The sequence below is a fragment of the Phacochoerus africanus genome, chromosome 10 (genome assembly GCF_016906955.1).
Source record: "Phacochoerus africanus isolate WHEZ1 chromosome 10, ROS_Pafr_v1, whole genome shotgun sequence".
Lineage (NCBI taxonomy): Eukaryota > Metazoa > Chordata > Mammalia > Artiodactyla > Suidae > Phacochoerus > Phacochoerus africanus.
The window spans coordinates 137,889,133-137,907,966 of record NC_062553.1 but is presented as its reverse complement, the minus strand read 5'-3'; the positions used below and the strand labels follow the sequence as shown (position 1 = coordinate 137,907,966).

At 43.3% G+C, this 18,834-nt stretch overlaps 1 protein-coding gene across 1 annotated transcript in view; it reads right to left on the bottom strand.

Annotated features, from left to right (window-relative positions):
* ANTXR2 (ANTXR cell adhesion molecule 2) overlaps window positions 1-18,834 on the bottom strand; it is a 150,122-nt gene that overhangs the window by 44,002 nt on the left and 87,286 nt on the right. Inside the window, exons 15-16 of the mRNA XM_047798840.1 lie at window positions 13,517-13,684; window positions 12,565-12,645 (exon numbers count right to left, since the gene is read on the bottom strand). Coding sequence (XP_047654796.1) covers window positions 12,565-12,645; window positions 13,517-13,684 — 249 coding nt within the window. The remainder of the gene's footprint in view (window positions 1-12,564; window positions 12,646-13,516; window positions 13,685-18,834) is intronic.

Below are 18,834 nucleotides of genomic sequence, written 5' to 3'. Positions count from 1 at the left end.
AGCATCTTTATACTATTTATCAGCATCCTCAGTCATATATTTATAAGAGATAATTCAAATTTGTCAAATTGAGAATTGCTCTCATGTCTTATTTTTCTCAGTAGCTTAGTTTCAGGGTAGAATCATGAAGATAAAATTATGAGTCCTGATAATGAAAAACTTTCAAGTTCTGCAAAGTCAAAATGCTCTATCTCTTAAGACTCAGTAGTCTGCTGCATGAATTTATCAATAGCTCGTTTTTGCTTCTAGTCAAATTGTAACAAAGCTAAAAGTACTATTAGCACACAAAATTCCATTCATTGTCTCAGGATCTTGTGCGCATCACAGGGAAGACTGATCTGTTGGCCGAGGACACCACGCCCAGACTTAGGTCAGGGCTTGAGTCTTCCCGCTGAGGTGAGGGACGCGTGAGGTCCGCTGGAGCTCAGCTTGATGCATCGGAGGAAGGGTAGTCAGAACGGCTGAGAGCAGAGTTAGACTGGGAAAGCCAGACAGAAGGAACGCGCTAGCCCAGTTTAACAAAGATCACGTGGCGACAGGAGGCCACCCAAAAGGAGGGCTCATCCGAGCTTCCAGAGAAATGCAAGCGGGGCTGAGGAGGAGGACGGGCTGGTCCAAAGGGACGCGCGTAAGGAGGACAGCAGAGCAGCCAAAGTCTCCGCGCCCTTTAGAGACAGGAGGATGAGGGGAAACATCAGACCGGGGCTGGGCCCTGGGAATCAGCCCACGTTAGGAGACAGGAGAGGCAGAGAAATGAAGGCCTCAGAGAGAGAATCAGAAAGTAATCGCTCTTTCCCTTCGACCGCTTATCTGCATGTCGTGCAGATCGATGCAATACTGGAGGTTTTTAAAAATTCGTATGGCCACACCCATGGCATATGAAAGCTCCTCGGCCAGGGATTGAATCCAAGCCACGGTTGTCACCTCTGCAGCAGCTGTGGCAGCACCAGGTCCTATAACCCACTGTGCCAGGCTGGACCAAACCCTCACCTCTACAGCAACCCAATCCACTGCAGTGGGATCCTTAACCCCCCCAAGCCATGGCAGGGACTCCCTATTTGAATTTTGCTATTAAAGCATAGTTTTATAGATTTATTAACTCTGTGAGACAATTGAGATTGGACATGATATGCTATAGGGATGTGTGTGTAATTACAATCCAAAATGTGCTTAATACTGGGCAGGCTTATGAAAAAAAATATAATAAATACTGTTTTCAGTACACTAACCTTCTTTTGAAAAAGCATTATGGCAATCTAAAGTTTAAGAAATCAGAACCCTATTTTTCCCACATTTTCTAAGTGAAAAGAAGCTAAAGGAGAGGTAAGCAGTACATAAGTAACTAAAATTATTTTGAAATAGCAAAGAGACTGAGCTTCAGTAATTGGGGGGAGAAAAAATAAAAGGATTAAGAAAAGTTCTTGTAACCCTTTCAAATAAAAAAGTTAATTTTTAATCCAAAGTCAGATAAATAAAATGGTAAATAAGTGAGGGTCCACTGGCATTCTTAAACAGAATTTGTTGCAAAGTTTGAACAGTAAATCATTTTTTACACCTCACAGTTACAACAGTTTCAAGTTTCACAAATGTTAGAGGCTATGATTTGATTCAGAGTGGAACTGATGGAGCACATAAGTAAAAATTAAGTGATGCAATTTTAAAGATGATTTTCTTAGGGACTACAAGTGTATATGATAAAAATCACAGTGTTTCATTGAGAGATAAAAAAGGAAATGAAAGCTATTGAACCGAAAAGTCACTTATTTCTCCTTAGAAGAATATATTTAGGTAACATGTTACTATATATTCACTTTTAAAAAGAAAGGGGCAAGAAGAGCTTCCTACTCAGGGCAATTTCCTCCACTGAGTTATGAAGGTTTCCTTAAACTAAACTGAGAAATGGGAGTCTGGCAGACAGGAAGGCACCATCATTATCACTCTGCTACAGAATAAACTCTCTACAAAATAATGCACTTTGTTCCCTCCTTGGACCGTGTCCTTTGAGCTCTAAATGGAAAACTGAGTATTTAACATATGCAAAATAATAAAGATTTTTATCAAGCATTAGAAGTTGTAAAGTGCTTATTTAAATTTAATCTCCTGAAATGAAAAGTACATAAAGACTGTACAAAAAGTACTCAAAAACAGAAAAGCAAAAGTGTAAAAATTCCGTCTTTGCCGACATTTCAGCTCTCCACTGGATGAGGTAATGAATATCCAGCAGTGTACTCTGCATCAAAGCGGTATACGGAGCCTAAGAAAAGAATGTCCTTAGACCACCAGTGTTAATGCTCAGTGTTTTAAAGTGTGAGCCAAAGGTCTTTGGTTCAGTGTGCCAAAGGTCACTGATGCCAAAAAAAGTTTGTCTCTAAACTCAGCGCATTAATCTGAGAAGAGGTACATACACTAATTATTTTCATCTCTTGATTATCAAAAGGTTGCTGATCCATTTTAACCAAGAACTACCTCTACCTAAACTTGTAAATTAATATATATCATATATATCATATGCCCCTACAGAGAGGTTACTTTGGGTCAGAGAGGTAAGAAGTCAATTAAAGTTCTATGTATACTTTCTTTGAAAAACATACATCTTTTTTAGTAATTTAAATGATTGAAATTTGCATATTCTGTACTTCACTTTATGGAACCAAACTGAGTCAACGCTTTTGCCAGCATATATACATAATTAAGAGTTGGTTTTATTTAAGCTACGACATGGCATCAAAGCAGCACGCTCTTTCATGAATTTGTGATTTTCCACTGAAACAGACATTAGCTGATGATATACACACGGAGAAAATATGTTCTATAGGACTATACACACATATATTTATATTAAACATATTACACACACACATATGAATCAGACAGTGGAATTGTAGTAAAAATGGCATGTTTGTGACGTGAGCTACGCTAGTAAAATTTTGTCTTTCAAATAGGTATAAACCAGGACTTCCCGTCGTGGCTCAGCAGAAACGAATCTGGATCCATGAGGATGCAGGTTCGATCCCTGGCCTCGCTCAGTGGCTTGGGGACCCACCGTCGCCATGAGCTCTAGTGTAGCTCACAGACCAGCTCGGATCCCACGCTGCCGCTGCCGTGGCTGTGGCGTAGGCCAGCGACTACGGCTGCAATTCGACCCTTAGCCTGGGAACCTCCACATGCCTCGGGTGTGGCCCTAAAAAGACCCCAAAAAAGTATGCATAAACCAAAGTTAATGTCTTCTTCTAATTGAAACAGGATAGTTAAGGCATTTTAAGGTTATCCCGAAATATAAAGAGATCCTAAGAATGAGAGGTACTGGTGGTAACACAAAGGACAGAAAACCCAGCGGCCGTCTTTTCCAGGGAGGTCACATCAAAACTGGCCTGAAGGACCGTATACGATTTCAGCGCTTATAAAATATAATCAGTCGCCACAATTTTTTAAATTTTTGACAATTTTGTCTACTCCTTCATTAAGTATAAAAAAGGAAAAGTATGAAAGTACTTGAGGCATTTTGTGTTCAATAGGACTGACTCAGGCTAAAATAAAAGGCTATCTCACAGCCCTAAACCTACTACAAAGTTTGGCCGTATGACACAAAATATTTAGGTGGGAACTAAAAACTCAGTTTAAGAACGCAGTCATTAGCAGCAGAATTCCAAGCACTGAGCACATTTGACTTATCAAAGCATCTGAGCGAAGGTTTCAATCTGCTCAGAAACACCTGCAAGTGGCTTACGTTTCACACGTGATGGGGAATTTAAGGGCAGGGTAGCAAAAAATCTCGGCTTGCCAGATGCTTCTTCAATCAGCAGATGAAGTGGCTTAATAGCACAGAGCACCGGGTGGTTTGCAAACATGACACAGGGCTCAGAGTGATCCTCGGGAAGGTAAGAGTTACTGAAAAGGCCACCAGTGCAGTGGGTGAGGCCCGTTTGTTCCCAGCAAGAGAATTCGGAAGCCAGAATGGCAGAAAAGAGCAATAAATCTAGAACCGGAGATGACAGCCAGAGGTCCAGCCTGAATCTGTTGTCGCTGAGATTATCAGGCTTCTCTGGTGCCTTTTAAACCATTTGTTTTTATGGCCACATTGCAGGCATGCAGTTCCCGGGCCAGGGATTGAACCTGTGCCACAGTAGTGATAACTCAGAATCCTTAACCAGCTAAGCCACCAGGAGACTCCTCGGGTGCCTTTTAAATGAACCTGTGCTACTTATGTTCTAAGATTGTGTTTTGTGTTTGTTTTATAGATTTTTAAAAAAATCAGAGTACTCAGAGATCCCGTCGTGGCGCAGTGGTTAACGAATCCGACTAGGAACCGTGAGGTTGAGGATTCGATCCCTGGCCTCGCTCAGTGGGTTAAGGATCCGGTGTTGCCATGAGCTGTGGTGTGGGTTGCAGACGAGGCTCGGATCTGGCGTGGCTGTGGCTGTGGATGTGGTGGAGGCGGGTGGCTACAGCTCCGATTCGACCCCTAGCCTGTGAATCTCCATATGCTGTGGAAGCAGCCCTAGAATAGGCAAAAAGACAAAAATAAAATAAAAATAAAAATCAGAGTACTAACACTAAATTCTGTCATAATAAACATTTTTTAAAAACAGCTACCATCAGTCATCTTAAAAAATGAAAATATCTGCATCCTTAACAGATGTCCTCTCCATGCAGTGAGTGTGGCTTCACTGGAAACTCACTCTGCGCTTACCTCACCAGCGACTGAGGAAAAACCTTGCCACAGGCCAGCATCACTTCCCACCACCCACCTCCATCTCCCCCCACCCAGAGGAACCTCCTGCAACTCCCTTTCCTTTATCAGAGGGGTGGCACCGCTATTTGCTCAAGCCAAGCAGCCTAAATATTATCAAGGACAACAGTTTTCATGACCATAGAATCTGTATTCCCTACCATTCCCTGGAGTTTTATATGTCAGGCTAATATTTGCACCAAACCGGTTATGCCATAGATGTTTACGTGCTCAGTTAGGAGTTTTTGCCATGTTCCCAGCAAAAATTATCCAAATCCCTAATTTTAGGGGTGGCTGAATCCAGGTGCCTGAGAGGGAAGCTTCCTCCAAAGGCAAAACGCTTCCTTCCATTGACGCATCATTCTTCTGACTTTTACCATCCAACTCTAGGCATGAAGCCCTTACCAATGGAAAAGCAAAGGCAATGCAATGTTCTAAATTCTGTCTTCCTAAGAAACTACACACATCTGGAAACCAATCTCATTCTATTTCATCTGCACAGAATAAAAAAGCGCCGTACGTTTCAAAACAAAGGAACGGCGAGTGAACGTGGGCGTTCCTACCGCCAGGATTGTTTTACTGCCCTGCTTAAGTTTCTGCCTGCTTCGGGCGCCCGAGGGACTGCGGTCTGAAGGTGAACACAACCTCCACGACAGACAGGAAGCTCCCTGGAGATGCCGCTGCCTTGGGGGACAACTCCAAAGCCAGTGCTGCGCTTTCTTCCTCGCTTTGCCGCTTCTCTGGCGCTTGTCGAATAAAAAAGGGGAACGCATGGTAATGCATCATTTATAAATTACCTTGTTGTTGCAAAACAAAACGCCGCTTTGAAAACCAAACGCACGCCTGCTGCGAACTGCAGCATGTTTGATGGAGGCCCTTCAAAAGAGTCCAGGGCTTAACGGGGGGTGTTTATGCGGAGCCTCGGATCTGTACCTGCTGTCCCCCATCACTCCTGGAGACGTGGCGGCAGATGTTGCGGCGTTCAGGCGTCTCTGAAGTGGCTTCCGGCCCTCCTCTCGCCACCGCAGCAGAGTCAGGCGCATTAGATCTCGCTATTTGTGCCCGAGGCAAGTTGGGGAGCGCAGCTGCGGCCACCCCCACTCCTGCCTTTGGTGTTTCAGGCCTCCAGGCAGCGCGCGTGGGACCGAAACGGTTCTGCGGCTCCCGACGACCTCCGCTGACAATCGCGCCGCTCGCTGCGGCCGCGGACGCCGCCGCCAACAGATGTCGGCGGCGACCTGCGAGCTCACACCTGCACGCGCGGCCCCAACCGCGCGCCTGGGGCCGAAACCTCGAGGGCTCCGGGGGCGGCAGCCCCGGCAAAGCCCCGCGCCCGGCGGCGCGCAGGGGCAGGCGGCGCCGAGAGCGGGCGGGAGCGACAGGTGCCTCGCGCTGCTTCGACCCTTGATGCCCGAACTTCAGGGCCCTGATCAAGGGCCTCGAGTCAGCAGTGGATTCTGCAGAGGAGCCGTGCGGCCTCTGAGCCATAAAAGGAGAGCATTTGGCTCGAAATCCAGCGTGACGGGACTTGCAGAGTAAACGTGCGTGACTCCGGGTTTAGTTCTACACACGCTGATTTGTTTATCACAACTAAACTCTCCAGAGGCAGAATCTGCAGTAAACAATTTATAAATAAATGACAAGATCGGTTTCCAAGGTAGAAAACACGCTGTTGACGAGGCAGAGGTTGTGCAGTTTGGAACCTTCTGCCACAACCCGAGGACTGTTGTGCTTAGTATATACGAAAGAGCGTGACTATGACCCCCTTTAAAATACAGAAATGAAAAAGGCTCATTTGTTCTTGACAATATAAAACAAAGTGCATCCAAGTCCAAGGATCAGAACATGCTTCCAAAAGTTCTTATCTCTACAACGCACAGACTGCTTCAAACACACACCCACCCCTTCTTTACACACACCTTTCATAAGAAGCATACTCGACGGCTAACACACATAAGTGTTTACAAGCACAGGAAAGTAACAATTATGTGCAAAATTTATATACCACCTTACATGCTGATGAATGAGGAAGTTTCTTTTCAAAAGAATTGGCCTTGGACAGCTAACATGCCTTCCAATGAATTATTTGCAATGAAGAGACAACGCTTTTTGGTGGAAATCAATATTAATACATAGAGATACCATATATCTATATATACATAAATATAGGTGTGTGTATAGAGAGAGAGAGGAGAAAGAACGCAAATATATATGAAATCTCTCATGAGTCATCTGCGTAGTCTAAGATTTTGAAGTAGTTGCATTGAGTATTGACTGCTCTCAGAGGAGTGACCCTGAACACACTTTTTTTTACTTTTCCTTATGCCTTGAAGCCCAGTGACTGGTAAGTGTGGTTACCTAAAGCTATCAAGATAAACCTCCAAGCTAGTTTTCTCATTCAATGTTTATGCCCTGGCTTGCCTAAAATATTCAAAGAATAACCAGAAATAATTAGCAGACACTGCTACTTGGACCTCTTAGATTCCTAAATTTATTTACTTATTTATTTTTGTCTTTTTAGGGCCACACCCATGGCATATGGAGGTTCCCAGGCTAGGGGATGAGTCAGAGCTGTAGCCGCCAGCCTACACCATCGCCTCAGCAACGCCAGATCTGAGCCAGCCTCTCTTCGACCTACACCACAGCTCAGGGCAATGCTGGATCCTTAACCCACCAAGAGCGAGGCCAGGGATCGAACCAGCAACCTCATGGTTCCTAGTCATACTCATTTCTGCTGCACCATGATGGGAACTCCATTAGACTCCTAATTTAAATTCTCTACTCCATGTTAATCTGATGACACAAATCACGTCTATATAAACTCAACTGGTAAAAACTATGCATAGAGTCCAGGCAGTTTAATTGCTGAGGGCGAAACTAACTAGCCACAATAAAGAGAAGGTAACAGTGAGCCATGGTCTTTTCATGCATAGACAAGAGCATTACCAAAGCAAATCAACCCATCCTAATATCATCCATCAAAATTAACTGGGCCAAATTGGCCTAAAGCTCTTATTCTCTTTCTGCTTCTGTGTCCTCAATTTCTTATTAGGTAAATTAAGTTTCTTAAATGAAAGGTACTCCAAAGCAACAAAAGTACTGGAATTTTTAAAATATTACATATTCTTTTTTAAAATAAAATTTTTGGGATGCGGGACTGTCAGTACAGATTATGCTAAGCACTATGCAAATGCAGTTTTATTTAGACAAATTATTAAACATTACTTTTAGATAATATTTGATGTATTCCAGTTTATTATAAAACCTTTTAAATAAAATCCACGAAACATTTTTATGATTCAGTGTCCTCTGACTGGTGCAGACTGTCTGGAGCTAAAATCCCACAGAGTCACATGGGCTGGCCTTACCAATAACGATACTTACTGTGCTCATAACGAGAAGAACAGAGCAACTGAAAGCTTCATTCAGAAGCAGCCCAAAGAAAATTAGCTGTATATAAGAAATGCAAAAACTGGATAAGAAGTCAGCAACTGTGAAAGTGAAAGCACAGTGGATACAGATGTGTTTGAGAAGAGACGAATTCAGTGAATGAACGATGGAAGAAAGATGGACAGAAAGGGATGGGAAGGGAAGGGAGGAAAACATTCTGGCATATTCTGGAGGCCACGCAGCTAAAGCAGGAGGATGGCTTCCTAAAACATAATGTAAACACATAAAAAATGCCAGGCCTTTGTATTTCTTTCTGGCTGAGCCCGCAGTGCATAGAAGTTCCCAGGCCAGGGATCGAACCCATGCCACAGCAGTGACCCAGGCTGCTTCAGCGACAATGCCGGATCTTTAAGCCCCTGTGCCACCACAGCACGCCATCAGATGCCCTGATAATAAACACTGACTCTGCCAAAGTATTAAAATGATTCTTGCTGTGTAATCCTGCCATTAAATCTCTGGGAAAAAAATACAGGTTACAGTGATGTGTGGGTGCGACGGGAAGTTTCTACTGGAATTAATTCTGTCCCATGAGGAGCATCCGGTCGATGAGGTGGAGCTGACAGAGACACGGATGTTCTCAATGTCTCGTGAAGCACGAAAAATGTGGGGCGGGAATGAAAGAGAGAGGCGGGCAGAGCCTCCCCAGGAGGTCTAAACACAAAAAGCTGTCTGCTGAAAACTACAGCCTAAAAAATAATAAACATTATAAAGGGTCATAGCAAAAACCAGAAGCAAAGGAACAAATCACGGCTTCTCCTGTCAAACAATTTCGCATCATTGGTTTGGCTGGATGAGGGAATACCGCAATATACATTATACCTTAAATTCAGCAAACTAACAATATTTATTAAATACCCTTGCGAGTAAGACGGTACACCGAGTTTATACTACTGGGGGGCTACTGGCTCTACCATATTAACATCCATGAACGGTGTGCAGGGTCGACCCGTGTATGGAAGACTTGCATGGGGTACCCCATGGAGGTGTCAGCAGTGGCTTGAAATAAAGTGACGAAAACCTGCAGTTGACAGATTTTAGAAGGAATAAAGCTATCAAGAATAGGTACTATGAAGAAAGATCAGTGCTTGCTCTGGCAGCACACACACTAAAATTATAGAGAGAGATGACATCAGGCTATGTCAGGCACACAGAATCATACATCTGAGGGGAAAACACACCAACTAATTGAACCAACGATTGATATTGAGCAAGCTTAAAGTCCCGCATTTAAATAAAAATAAAGTATTAAGAAATAACAAATCACATATATTAAGTGAAGAGTGAAAAAACTGAAATTTTGGTTAATAACACACAATAAAGTTTTACTATATTTTATCTACATTTTTGAAATATGAAATCTTTGGAAACTGCAAGTTTTGTGTTAAGTTTGTGACCAAAATTCATTTGGAAGCAAAACCTGACCTGAACTAACTTGAGGGCACTTACGGTCTAATTTATCCACTTGCAGTAATTAATATTATCAATAGCAGACTGTCTCAATAATGAGTTCAGGAGATGATGCTTTACAGAGTATATGATGTTTTCAACTACATCAGATTCCTAAATCTGAAAAATTCTGAATTTTGAAACAATTTAACCTCAAGTAGAATAAAAGGCTTTAGGATTATATTAGACAGAAGTGTGACCAAATTACTAAAAACAAAGGAAATCTTGGTGAAATTAATGGCAGCGTTATTCTTCAATTGTGGAAAAAGTACATAATGCTTTAACCTGCTGGGACACCGTATAGAGTGTTCTAGCACTGTAATTTAAGAATGTCAGCTTTACTTGGTATCTAGCAAAGTGCTTGGTACATACTAGACGCTAGATAGATATTTATTGAATGAATGAAAGAATAAGTATAATGCATTAATCAAAAGCACAAATATCTCAGTTTATCCAAACTCAAAGATTTTTTTGCTTCTCTTCCCAAGCTACAATTCTGGTGTTAATTCCCAAGCTCTATACTACCTTGTATTCCACAAATCACTGTCTCATAGATTTTCCTTGTGATGCTTCATCTGTAGAAATACTCATTCCACCTAATTCCATCTCATGAAACCCTACCCTTATTCAAAGACAGAAGACCTATTTTTTAAATTTTTTTGTCTTTTTAGGGCTGCACCTGCGACACATGGAAGTTCCCAGGCTAGGGTTCGAATTGAAGCTGCAGCTGGCAGTCTACACCAGAGCCACAGGAACGTGGGATCCAAGCTGTGTCTGTGACCTACACCACAGCTCACATAAACACTGGATCCTTAACCCACTGAGCAAGGCCAGGGATCAAACCTGCATCCACGGATACTATCAGGGCCTGTTACTGTTGAGCCACGACAGGAACTCCAAGACCTTTATTTTTTAATACGCAGTCCCAAATTCCTCCAGGAAGAGTTAATCTCTCTTCCTCCATGCACTCAAGAGTGCTTGACACCTACCTACAGCCCAGATCACATTCTGGAACAAAATTTATTTTTCTATGTGTCTTGTTTCCCAAAGTAGGTTTCTTAAGGGAAAAGGCTATAGTTTGTACCCACCCCTCAGTATTACCTGATGCCATTACTTGTGGATATTTATAATCGAGAAATTATTGAATTAAGTAAAAATTAGTATGAATGATAAAAGGCCAAAACACCAAATTTTAATTATGAGAGTTAAAGGAAATAATAGAAAGTATTGACAAGAGGCTGGATGGAACCACCGTCTATTTTCGCTAATGCGCCCGTCATCACTGGCACTACCTCCAACACTTAAAAAGAGGAAAATTATTCAACAAACGAGCTAATGTCGAACTTGGGAGAGAGAAAACTAAGATGATGCATGAAAACAATTCTAAAACCTCCACAGTGAAAGTCTAAATTATTGCAGAACAGTGTTGGCATGCGCTGTTCTAGGAGCAGAACTCCAGATCATGCGTAAATTTAAACAGAGGCATAAATTTCATTAAATATAAGAACTTTCTATTAACCACAGTGGTTTGGTAATGAAAGAGGCTGCTTCATAAACCACCTGGTTCTCTCTACCTATCATCCCAGCAAAGGGTAAATGTTCTGCTGGGAGTATTCCAGGAATATTTTCTCAAATTGGCTTTCTGAATGGTTGAACTCAGATGTTTTAAAAATTACCTCCATCTCATAGAAATAAAATCTAAAGATTTCCATGTTTTGGTCTTTTAAACACCAAAACTGGAGTCACAGAACACTAAATGTAGCTTGGCAATAAAAAAAAATAGGTATTAACCTTATCAATTATTTCATCCTTAAAAAAAAATTTACCCCATCAGGAGTTCCCATCGTGGCGCAGTGGTTAACGAATCCGACTGGGAACCATGAGGTTGCGGGTTCGGTCCCTGCCCTTGCTCAGTGGGTTAACGATCCGGCGTTGCTGTGAGCTGTGGTGTAGGTTGCAGACGCGGCTCGGATCCCGCGTTGCTGTGGCTCTGGCGTAGGCCGGTGGCTACAGCTCCGATTGGACCCCTAGCCTGGGAAACTCCATATGCCACGGGAGCGGCCCAAGAAATGGCAAAAAGACAAAAAAAAAAAAAAAAATTTACCCCATCAGACCTGAATAACCTCAAGTCCTTTAAAGCTGAATGAGCCTCATCCATTTGTTAAAAGAGAAGGAGGGTCACACCGACACACAATGAAGCAAAACAAGTTCTGTTATGATTGCTACCAGTGTTGTGTCCGAGACCAAGCTGCCGTCATGAGATATGAAATGGTTTTAAACTATTTTCCTCATATAGATACAATAGGACGTGGCGCTGATCTATGGAAGAAATGATGAAACTACAACGATTCTAGCCAAGTTTCCCAAGACAAAAAAGCTTCAAATAGGCTTCCCTGAGAAGGAAAACGCACGCATGCGGAAGCGTGTGCGCATATGTGCGTGTTCTTGGCGACACACGAGAGTGCGCTCACCACCGCAGATGCCACGCCGCGTTCTGACTGCAGCGGCGCCTACACTCAAAGGATCCGGCTGAACCTTCTCGGAGGCAGCCGCGATTCGCGCATACCTGCGGCAACCGATTCGCATATACCTCCGGCAACTGAGGCGCCGCGGCGGGCCGGGCCCCGGGGCTGGTGGGCGTCAGGAGGACTGCCCACCCCCAGCCTGTCCTCCCCCGTCCCCGGGCCAAACTCAGGACGCCACGAGCGGGACTGGTAGAGCCTGGGCACGGCCGACCTTCATTTTCGCGTGTTCCTTGAACATGGACCAGGGTGTTCAACCCGGCTGAAGACAGGGTCTCGGGGCAGGTCACGATGGACAAAGCTCCCGCGAAAGAGGCCAGCCTTGCCAGGGCCAACGGGCGTTCCTTCCTCGGCCATTCCCTGGGATTCTCAGACCTGAGCAGCCAGGGTCTTCCCAGCCCATCCCCACATACAAACCTCGTCTCCTTCCTGAGGTCGCATCAAGGACACCCGGTCGTACTGCCTCCTCAGCAAAGCCCAGAGCGCGTCCAGCCGACCCTGAAGGGAAACGTGACCTGTAAATCCCCAGGGCAGGTACTCAGCCTGTTTCTCGAATAAAGGAGCTCCAATGATGACGGTGAGGCCTTCTTCTCCAGTTTACGTGCAGTAAACTCATTTTGAAGACGTTTAGAAATGTAAAAGCACACATAATCTAAGACTCAAGCTCGCTACGAATCACAAACACCTTTCTAAATAAACTTAGAAAATATGTGAATATCATCTAGAGTCTCCTTACTGGTGAACCATCCACCTAGGATACATTACAGCCTTCAATAATACTAGAGAAAAAACTACAGAGACAGACCACGATGGGAGATGATGTAAGAAAGGGAATGTGCGTATATATATACGATTGGTTCACTTTGTGTTCCCTTCTTTCATAAATTAAACTACTAAGCAAATAAGTAATAACAAAAATGGGACTTCCCACTGCTAAGAACGTATTCAGTTGTGGAGTTCCCGTCGTGGCGCAGTGGGTAACGAATCCGACTAGGAACCATGAGGTTGCGGGTTCGGTCCCTGCCCTTGTTCAGTGGGTTGACGATCCGACGTTGCCGTGAGCTGTGGTGTAGGTTGCAGACGCGGCTCGGATCCCGCGTTGCTGTGGCTCTGGCATAGGCTGGTGGCTCCAGCTCCGATTCGACCCCTAGCCTGGGAACCTCCATGTGCCGTGGGAGCGGCCCAAGAAATAGCAAAAAAAAAAAAAAAAAAAAAAGAACATATTCAGTTGTGAGAAGGAAAATTGAATGGCTGCTGTTTGACGGCCCCTGCTCCTCCTTCAGACAGTAGCGGGTGGGGCGAGGAGACAAAGAGGGGTACAGTTTCTCTAGGAAGCTGCAGTCGAGTCACACAAAGCTTAGACAGTCACCTTAATTGGCGTGTACCACTTTGTCTGAGGAGGCTGGTGTGTGGGTTTGGCGCGAGGTGGTCTAGGCCTGACGGGTTCCTCTGGTTCTTCAGGAATCTTCACGACAGCATTTTTGGCCTTCTCCAGTCTTGCACCTTCCTCAGTAGATCCCTTATCACCCCAACGAACCTTTCAAACAAAGAGAAATAGTAGAATCAGACACACACAAGCTCTTCCTTAGCTCGTTCTCTGACCCACCTCAGAGTCAAAAGGTGAGGAGGTGTCACAACTCCAAATTCCTCTTCTGAGACTCGGCAGGTTTCTCCCCTGCCTTACGCATTTCATATCAAATCCTAGAAATAAAGGCCCTTCGTAAAAAAAAAATCTGGCATCAATTAAATTTGATGCAATCATTTCTCCATTGTCGCAAATAAGGAGCTCATAGGTGGTTTCTATACGAAAGGCGTGCAGTGTGCAGCGCTCTTCTTTAAACTAGGCACGTGGGCTCCAACCACACACACACCCATGTACACGGATGGCACTGGGGGAAAGAGAGGGGAACCACGCTCTCAAGTAGGACCCGCTGAAGGGTTACTAAGCGCCCAGCTGCAGGCAACCCTCGCGAAAGTGCAAGGAGGCAGACGCCGTGTCTTTCCGCTTCCAGATGAGGAAAAAGACACACAGGTTTAAGGACGAGCCCAAAGCCACAGAACTAGTAAGTGACAAAACAGGGAGGTGAACATACGAGTCTGAAATGAGTCATAAGTTTCAAATTAGATTTGAATTTTACCAATATATTTTATACAAAGGAGTTAACTGTTCCTTCCAAACTTCCCATCACGTCTGACTAAGTCAAAAAGCATGATTTAACCACTTAGCCTCTGGAAGCAAAATAACTATGTATGTTTATCGCCCTTTTGTCAAGCTCGACTGGGTAGTTTTCAGTCCTCTGCTCTACTCGTACAAATGCGGCTGTTTGACTATCGGTTTCCCATTGAGAAAGGCCAATCTGAGAAGACGCTGCTTTGAAGAGAAAAATCTAGGGACATCAGAGAATTCCACAAATTTTAGGGCATTCTCTTCTCTGAAAACTCTGGAGATTGAAAAGCCACAAGGTCAAGCGATGCTTTATTTTTCCATGAAAATTGGCTAAATTGGAGTTAGTTTTTTTCAAGTGTGGGCATGTGAAGAGGATGTGCCCCCTGGAGGAAGGTTTCCTCCAACCAGGAGTCGTCGCGGAGTCTAAAAACCAAGGGCACCGCCAAAGAAGACAAGGGGCGGCGAAGCTCTAAAAGGAAGAGGACAGCCTGCCCAGGGCACACGTGACTCGCCGGACTTAAGGAATCTCTACAAGGAAAAAACGATGAAATGCTTTTAAAAGCATTTTAATGACCTGAAGCAGTGGGTAGGAACGCAAATGATACTGTGCCCAGAAACATCTACTCATAGCTTTTTGACAAGGCTTCCTTGGGTGTTTTTACCTTATTACTACAGTTTTAGACTAGGTTTTCCATTTCAAGTGGACCCTGTTGAGTCATTAAAGTGTATCTGTATCTTTCAGAGTGACCAGTGGCCCTAGACGGTTCTCTACAAGGTTGTGCAAACTGTTTTAAACGCCATGAAACCTTTAGAGCTGGACAGCTGGCTTTCTTTCCGGAGAAATGACCTTCTCTTTCAAATCTTTACCTAGATATACTAAAACTTTAAAAATCTTTAGATATACCTAACTGAACTAAAAAACTCCAAAACCAAGACACACCTCCTGAAGTTGCAAAGTCTCCGTTTTGAGCGGAAAAAAACAAAAGATGATACCTAGTCAAATAAGCCTATGAATAGCGTAACTCAGAGAAGTACTTCAGAGTAGGAATACAAGTAGGTGCAATTGAGGTCCACGCAGAAAGCAGTGACTTTTAAGTTCGATTTGAACTGGCCCAGCCTCCACAGTTGGTATCAGAGCTGACGGTAACGGCATTCTTCCTCCAAGGGTCACTGGCACCATTCTTAGACATCGAACACAGAACTGCTGAGCTAGAGGTGGGACCCAACATGGCACTTCTGGGGACTCGGCTCTCAAAGGACTGAACGTACGATATGCACTTGCTGAAGTCTAAAGAAAATGCACTAAATAAATCCATTAGTGTTAGTTTATGAAGTACCTGTTTCATCATTATCACCATCACGACAAGCAACACGACAAGCAATGCTCACTCAGACTCAAAGTCTAAAAGTAGGAAACACTTTATAGAGTTTTCCTAAAACTTTTAAAGGCCATTAAATATACATACACAGTTATATGTATAAATTTTATCTTTTTAGTTTGAGATCGTCAAAAAGGAAAAAAGAATAACAAGAGTAGACTGCCAAAGGCAGCCTGAAGAGAATTACTATATCTGACTTTTTATGACTAAAAAAGTAAATAAACAAAAGCAAACCCGATAGCTAAATTCTTCCAATCCTACTTGGCTTTCAAGATCAACAACAAAATTCCATAATTTCCAGAGCACATGTGGATGACTTGGAAGGGTGTGTCATAAAGGAGCAATTTCAGAATTAAGAAAAGCAGCAGAAGCCGCCTCCCACCGAGCTGGCGGAAACCGTGTAAAGTCTTCGGGTGTGGGGGCCAGTTGTGCTGACAGGTGTTACCAACATCAGCTCAGTCCCAGCTCCCTGCAAGCTGCCACCACCACAGTGTTTAAATATTTAATGTAAAGGAGGAGGGAGGAAACACTTCCAGGTAAAACCCCTGTACGGGCTTAACATAAATATTGAGTTATGAAGATTTATTCTTTAATTCAGAGGTGCTCATAATTTCTATAATTCTGTTTACTTTTCCCAGTTTAAGTTATTTTTTTAAGGAAGGCACTTTCCAGGTTTGAAAAGATATGGTTTTAAAACAGGTTTTGTTTTCTATTTTTCTTCTCCAAGTTTAAAAAAGTTGATGTTTGAATGACACTTCATTCTCAGTTTATTTTTTATCATACAGTTTTATGTATTATGTTTCCCTCTGTGATGCCCAGATTTACTTTCTCATTTTTTCCCTCATTCTCATTGCCTATTTCCTGCCCACTAATGGAGTACTCCATAAAATGTTGCCAAATTATCCATGGCTAAAACGGACTCCAATTTATTAAAAGTAGGTGAGTTCTTCCCATAAACTTTTTACAGCTACAAAGGGCAATATAATTTCACATTAATTAAGAGTAAATATCTAAAAACACAAATAAATTTCAATTAAATTTAACTTAAAACTTAAAGGTTGGGAGTTCCCGTCGTGGCACAATGATTAACAAACCCGACTAGGAACCATGAGGTTACGGGTTCGATCCCTGCCCTTGCTCAGTGGGTTAACGATCCGGGCGTTGCCGTGAGCTGTGTTGTAGGTTGCAGACGCGGCTCGGATCGGATCCCGCGTTGCTGTGGCTCTGAGGAGGCCGGTGGCTGCAGCTCCGATTCGACCCCTAGCCTGGGAACCTCCATATGCCGAGGGAGCGGCCCAAGAAATAGCAAAAAGATTTAAAAAAAAAAAAAAAAAACTTAAAGGGAAAGAGTCAATAACTCTTTAATGGGAGTTACTCAAGCATGTTCATGAGCCCTTGGCTTTTTTTTTCTTGGACAAATTCCAACACTGTTCCTTTTCACGCAGGACCCATTCAGGAGCTCAACACGTGCTTTTCGCTGCTGTAGAATGAGATCTTGATCTTTGGAACACTAGAATATCGGAGTAACGAGAGTCTGCCACAATTCTTCATGTTTTTAGCAAGAACTAATGTATCCAAACCTCACTGTCACGTGGTATCTTATATGTGAGGATTTCAAAGTGGAATTAAGTTTATTTATTATTCCGAACAGAAGCCAGTACCTGCTCATGGTCTAATAAGTTAGGAACAAACAGGGAAATATATAGCACAAATTGAAAATCACTGCATCTAGAGAAGCTGCTAAAATGTTCCGCAGTTTCCTATCCAGCACTTTCCCCCTTGCATACATTTTTACACATAGATTTTGGAACGAGACTAAATACACTAAAAATAAGCTGTGACAGATCAATTTGGATATTCACATGTAACAATTTTATTTATAAGACTATTTTTCATACTCGTAGGACATCCAATCCGCTCTTTCCTCACCCCTCCAAGCCTACGGTATCAAAAGCAAAGGCAAGGAAAAGGACCTTCCTTCCACATGGAGCAGCAGGAGCTAGCCTAGCCGTGTTCTCTCGGACTGCCTGATACTCCCGGTTACGCCCATGCCAATACATGGGCAGTGTCTTCTCCAAAAGACAAATTCAAAGGCACCTGCCTTTTCCATGACTTACTGGCAGTGAGGTACCTGCCTCAGAGGATATTTAAGCAGTAAAGCGGCAAGCTCTTAGGAAAATGTGCATTATCTTAAGATCTAATGTGGTCAAGGAAATGAGAATCGCTATCAGATGATTTGAATAACCACGTCATTCAATGACACGTAATGACAGCCATGTTTAGTCTGGGCTTCTTTTGAAGAATACTGAAATTTATTCTGAAAATGGGAAACTCTCCCTGGGAATCTGAATTTTATTCAAACGTATCAAAAGAGAAAATTGCAACAGTTGCGAGGTTGTTAATTAGCAATTTTTGCTGGCAGTATGGGACAAAGCGGACATGGCAGTGGGAGACATGCCATGATTGTGAGACACATAAAAACTCTTTCTTATCAATACGTAAACTAAAAGAATAACTAATGAGACGGAAATTCCAGTCAATGTATCAGTGAGAAAATTCCTCCGCTTGCTTTTTGGGGCGGGAGGCTGGCCTGTCTCTACTGCTGCGAAGAGCTCAGTGCTGACCATGTGTGCTTATTATTTATTTATTTATTTATTTATTTTTTTGTCTTTTTTTTTTGCCATTTCTTGGGCCGCTCCCGCGGCACATGGAGGTTCCCAGGCTAGGGGTCGAATCGGAGCTGTAGCTGCCAAGCCTACGCCAGAGCCACAGCAACGCGGGATCCAAGCCGCGTCTGCAACCTACACCACAGCTCACGGCAACGCAGGATCCTCAACCCACTGAGCAAGCGCAGGGACCGAACCCGCAACCTCATGGTTCCCAGTCGGATTCGCCAACCACTGTGCCACGACGGGAACTCCCTGCTTATTATTAATTAATCTATCATTCTGAAAAATATTCCTGTGGTGGTAACAAGACGTCATTTGATCTTCAAGACACAATCCTAAATTCAATTTTAATCCACACTTTTTGCCAATCTAAAAATTCAGTACCTTCTATAAATGGCATTTAATATTAATTACGATCATTCCTAAGTGGTAACTAAAAGTTTAAAAAAAAAAAAAGCCTTAAATGTTCTTC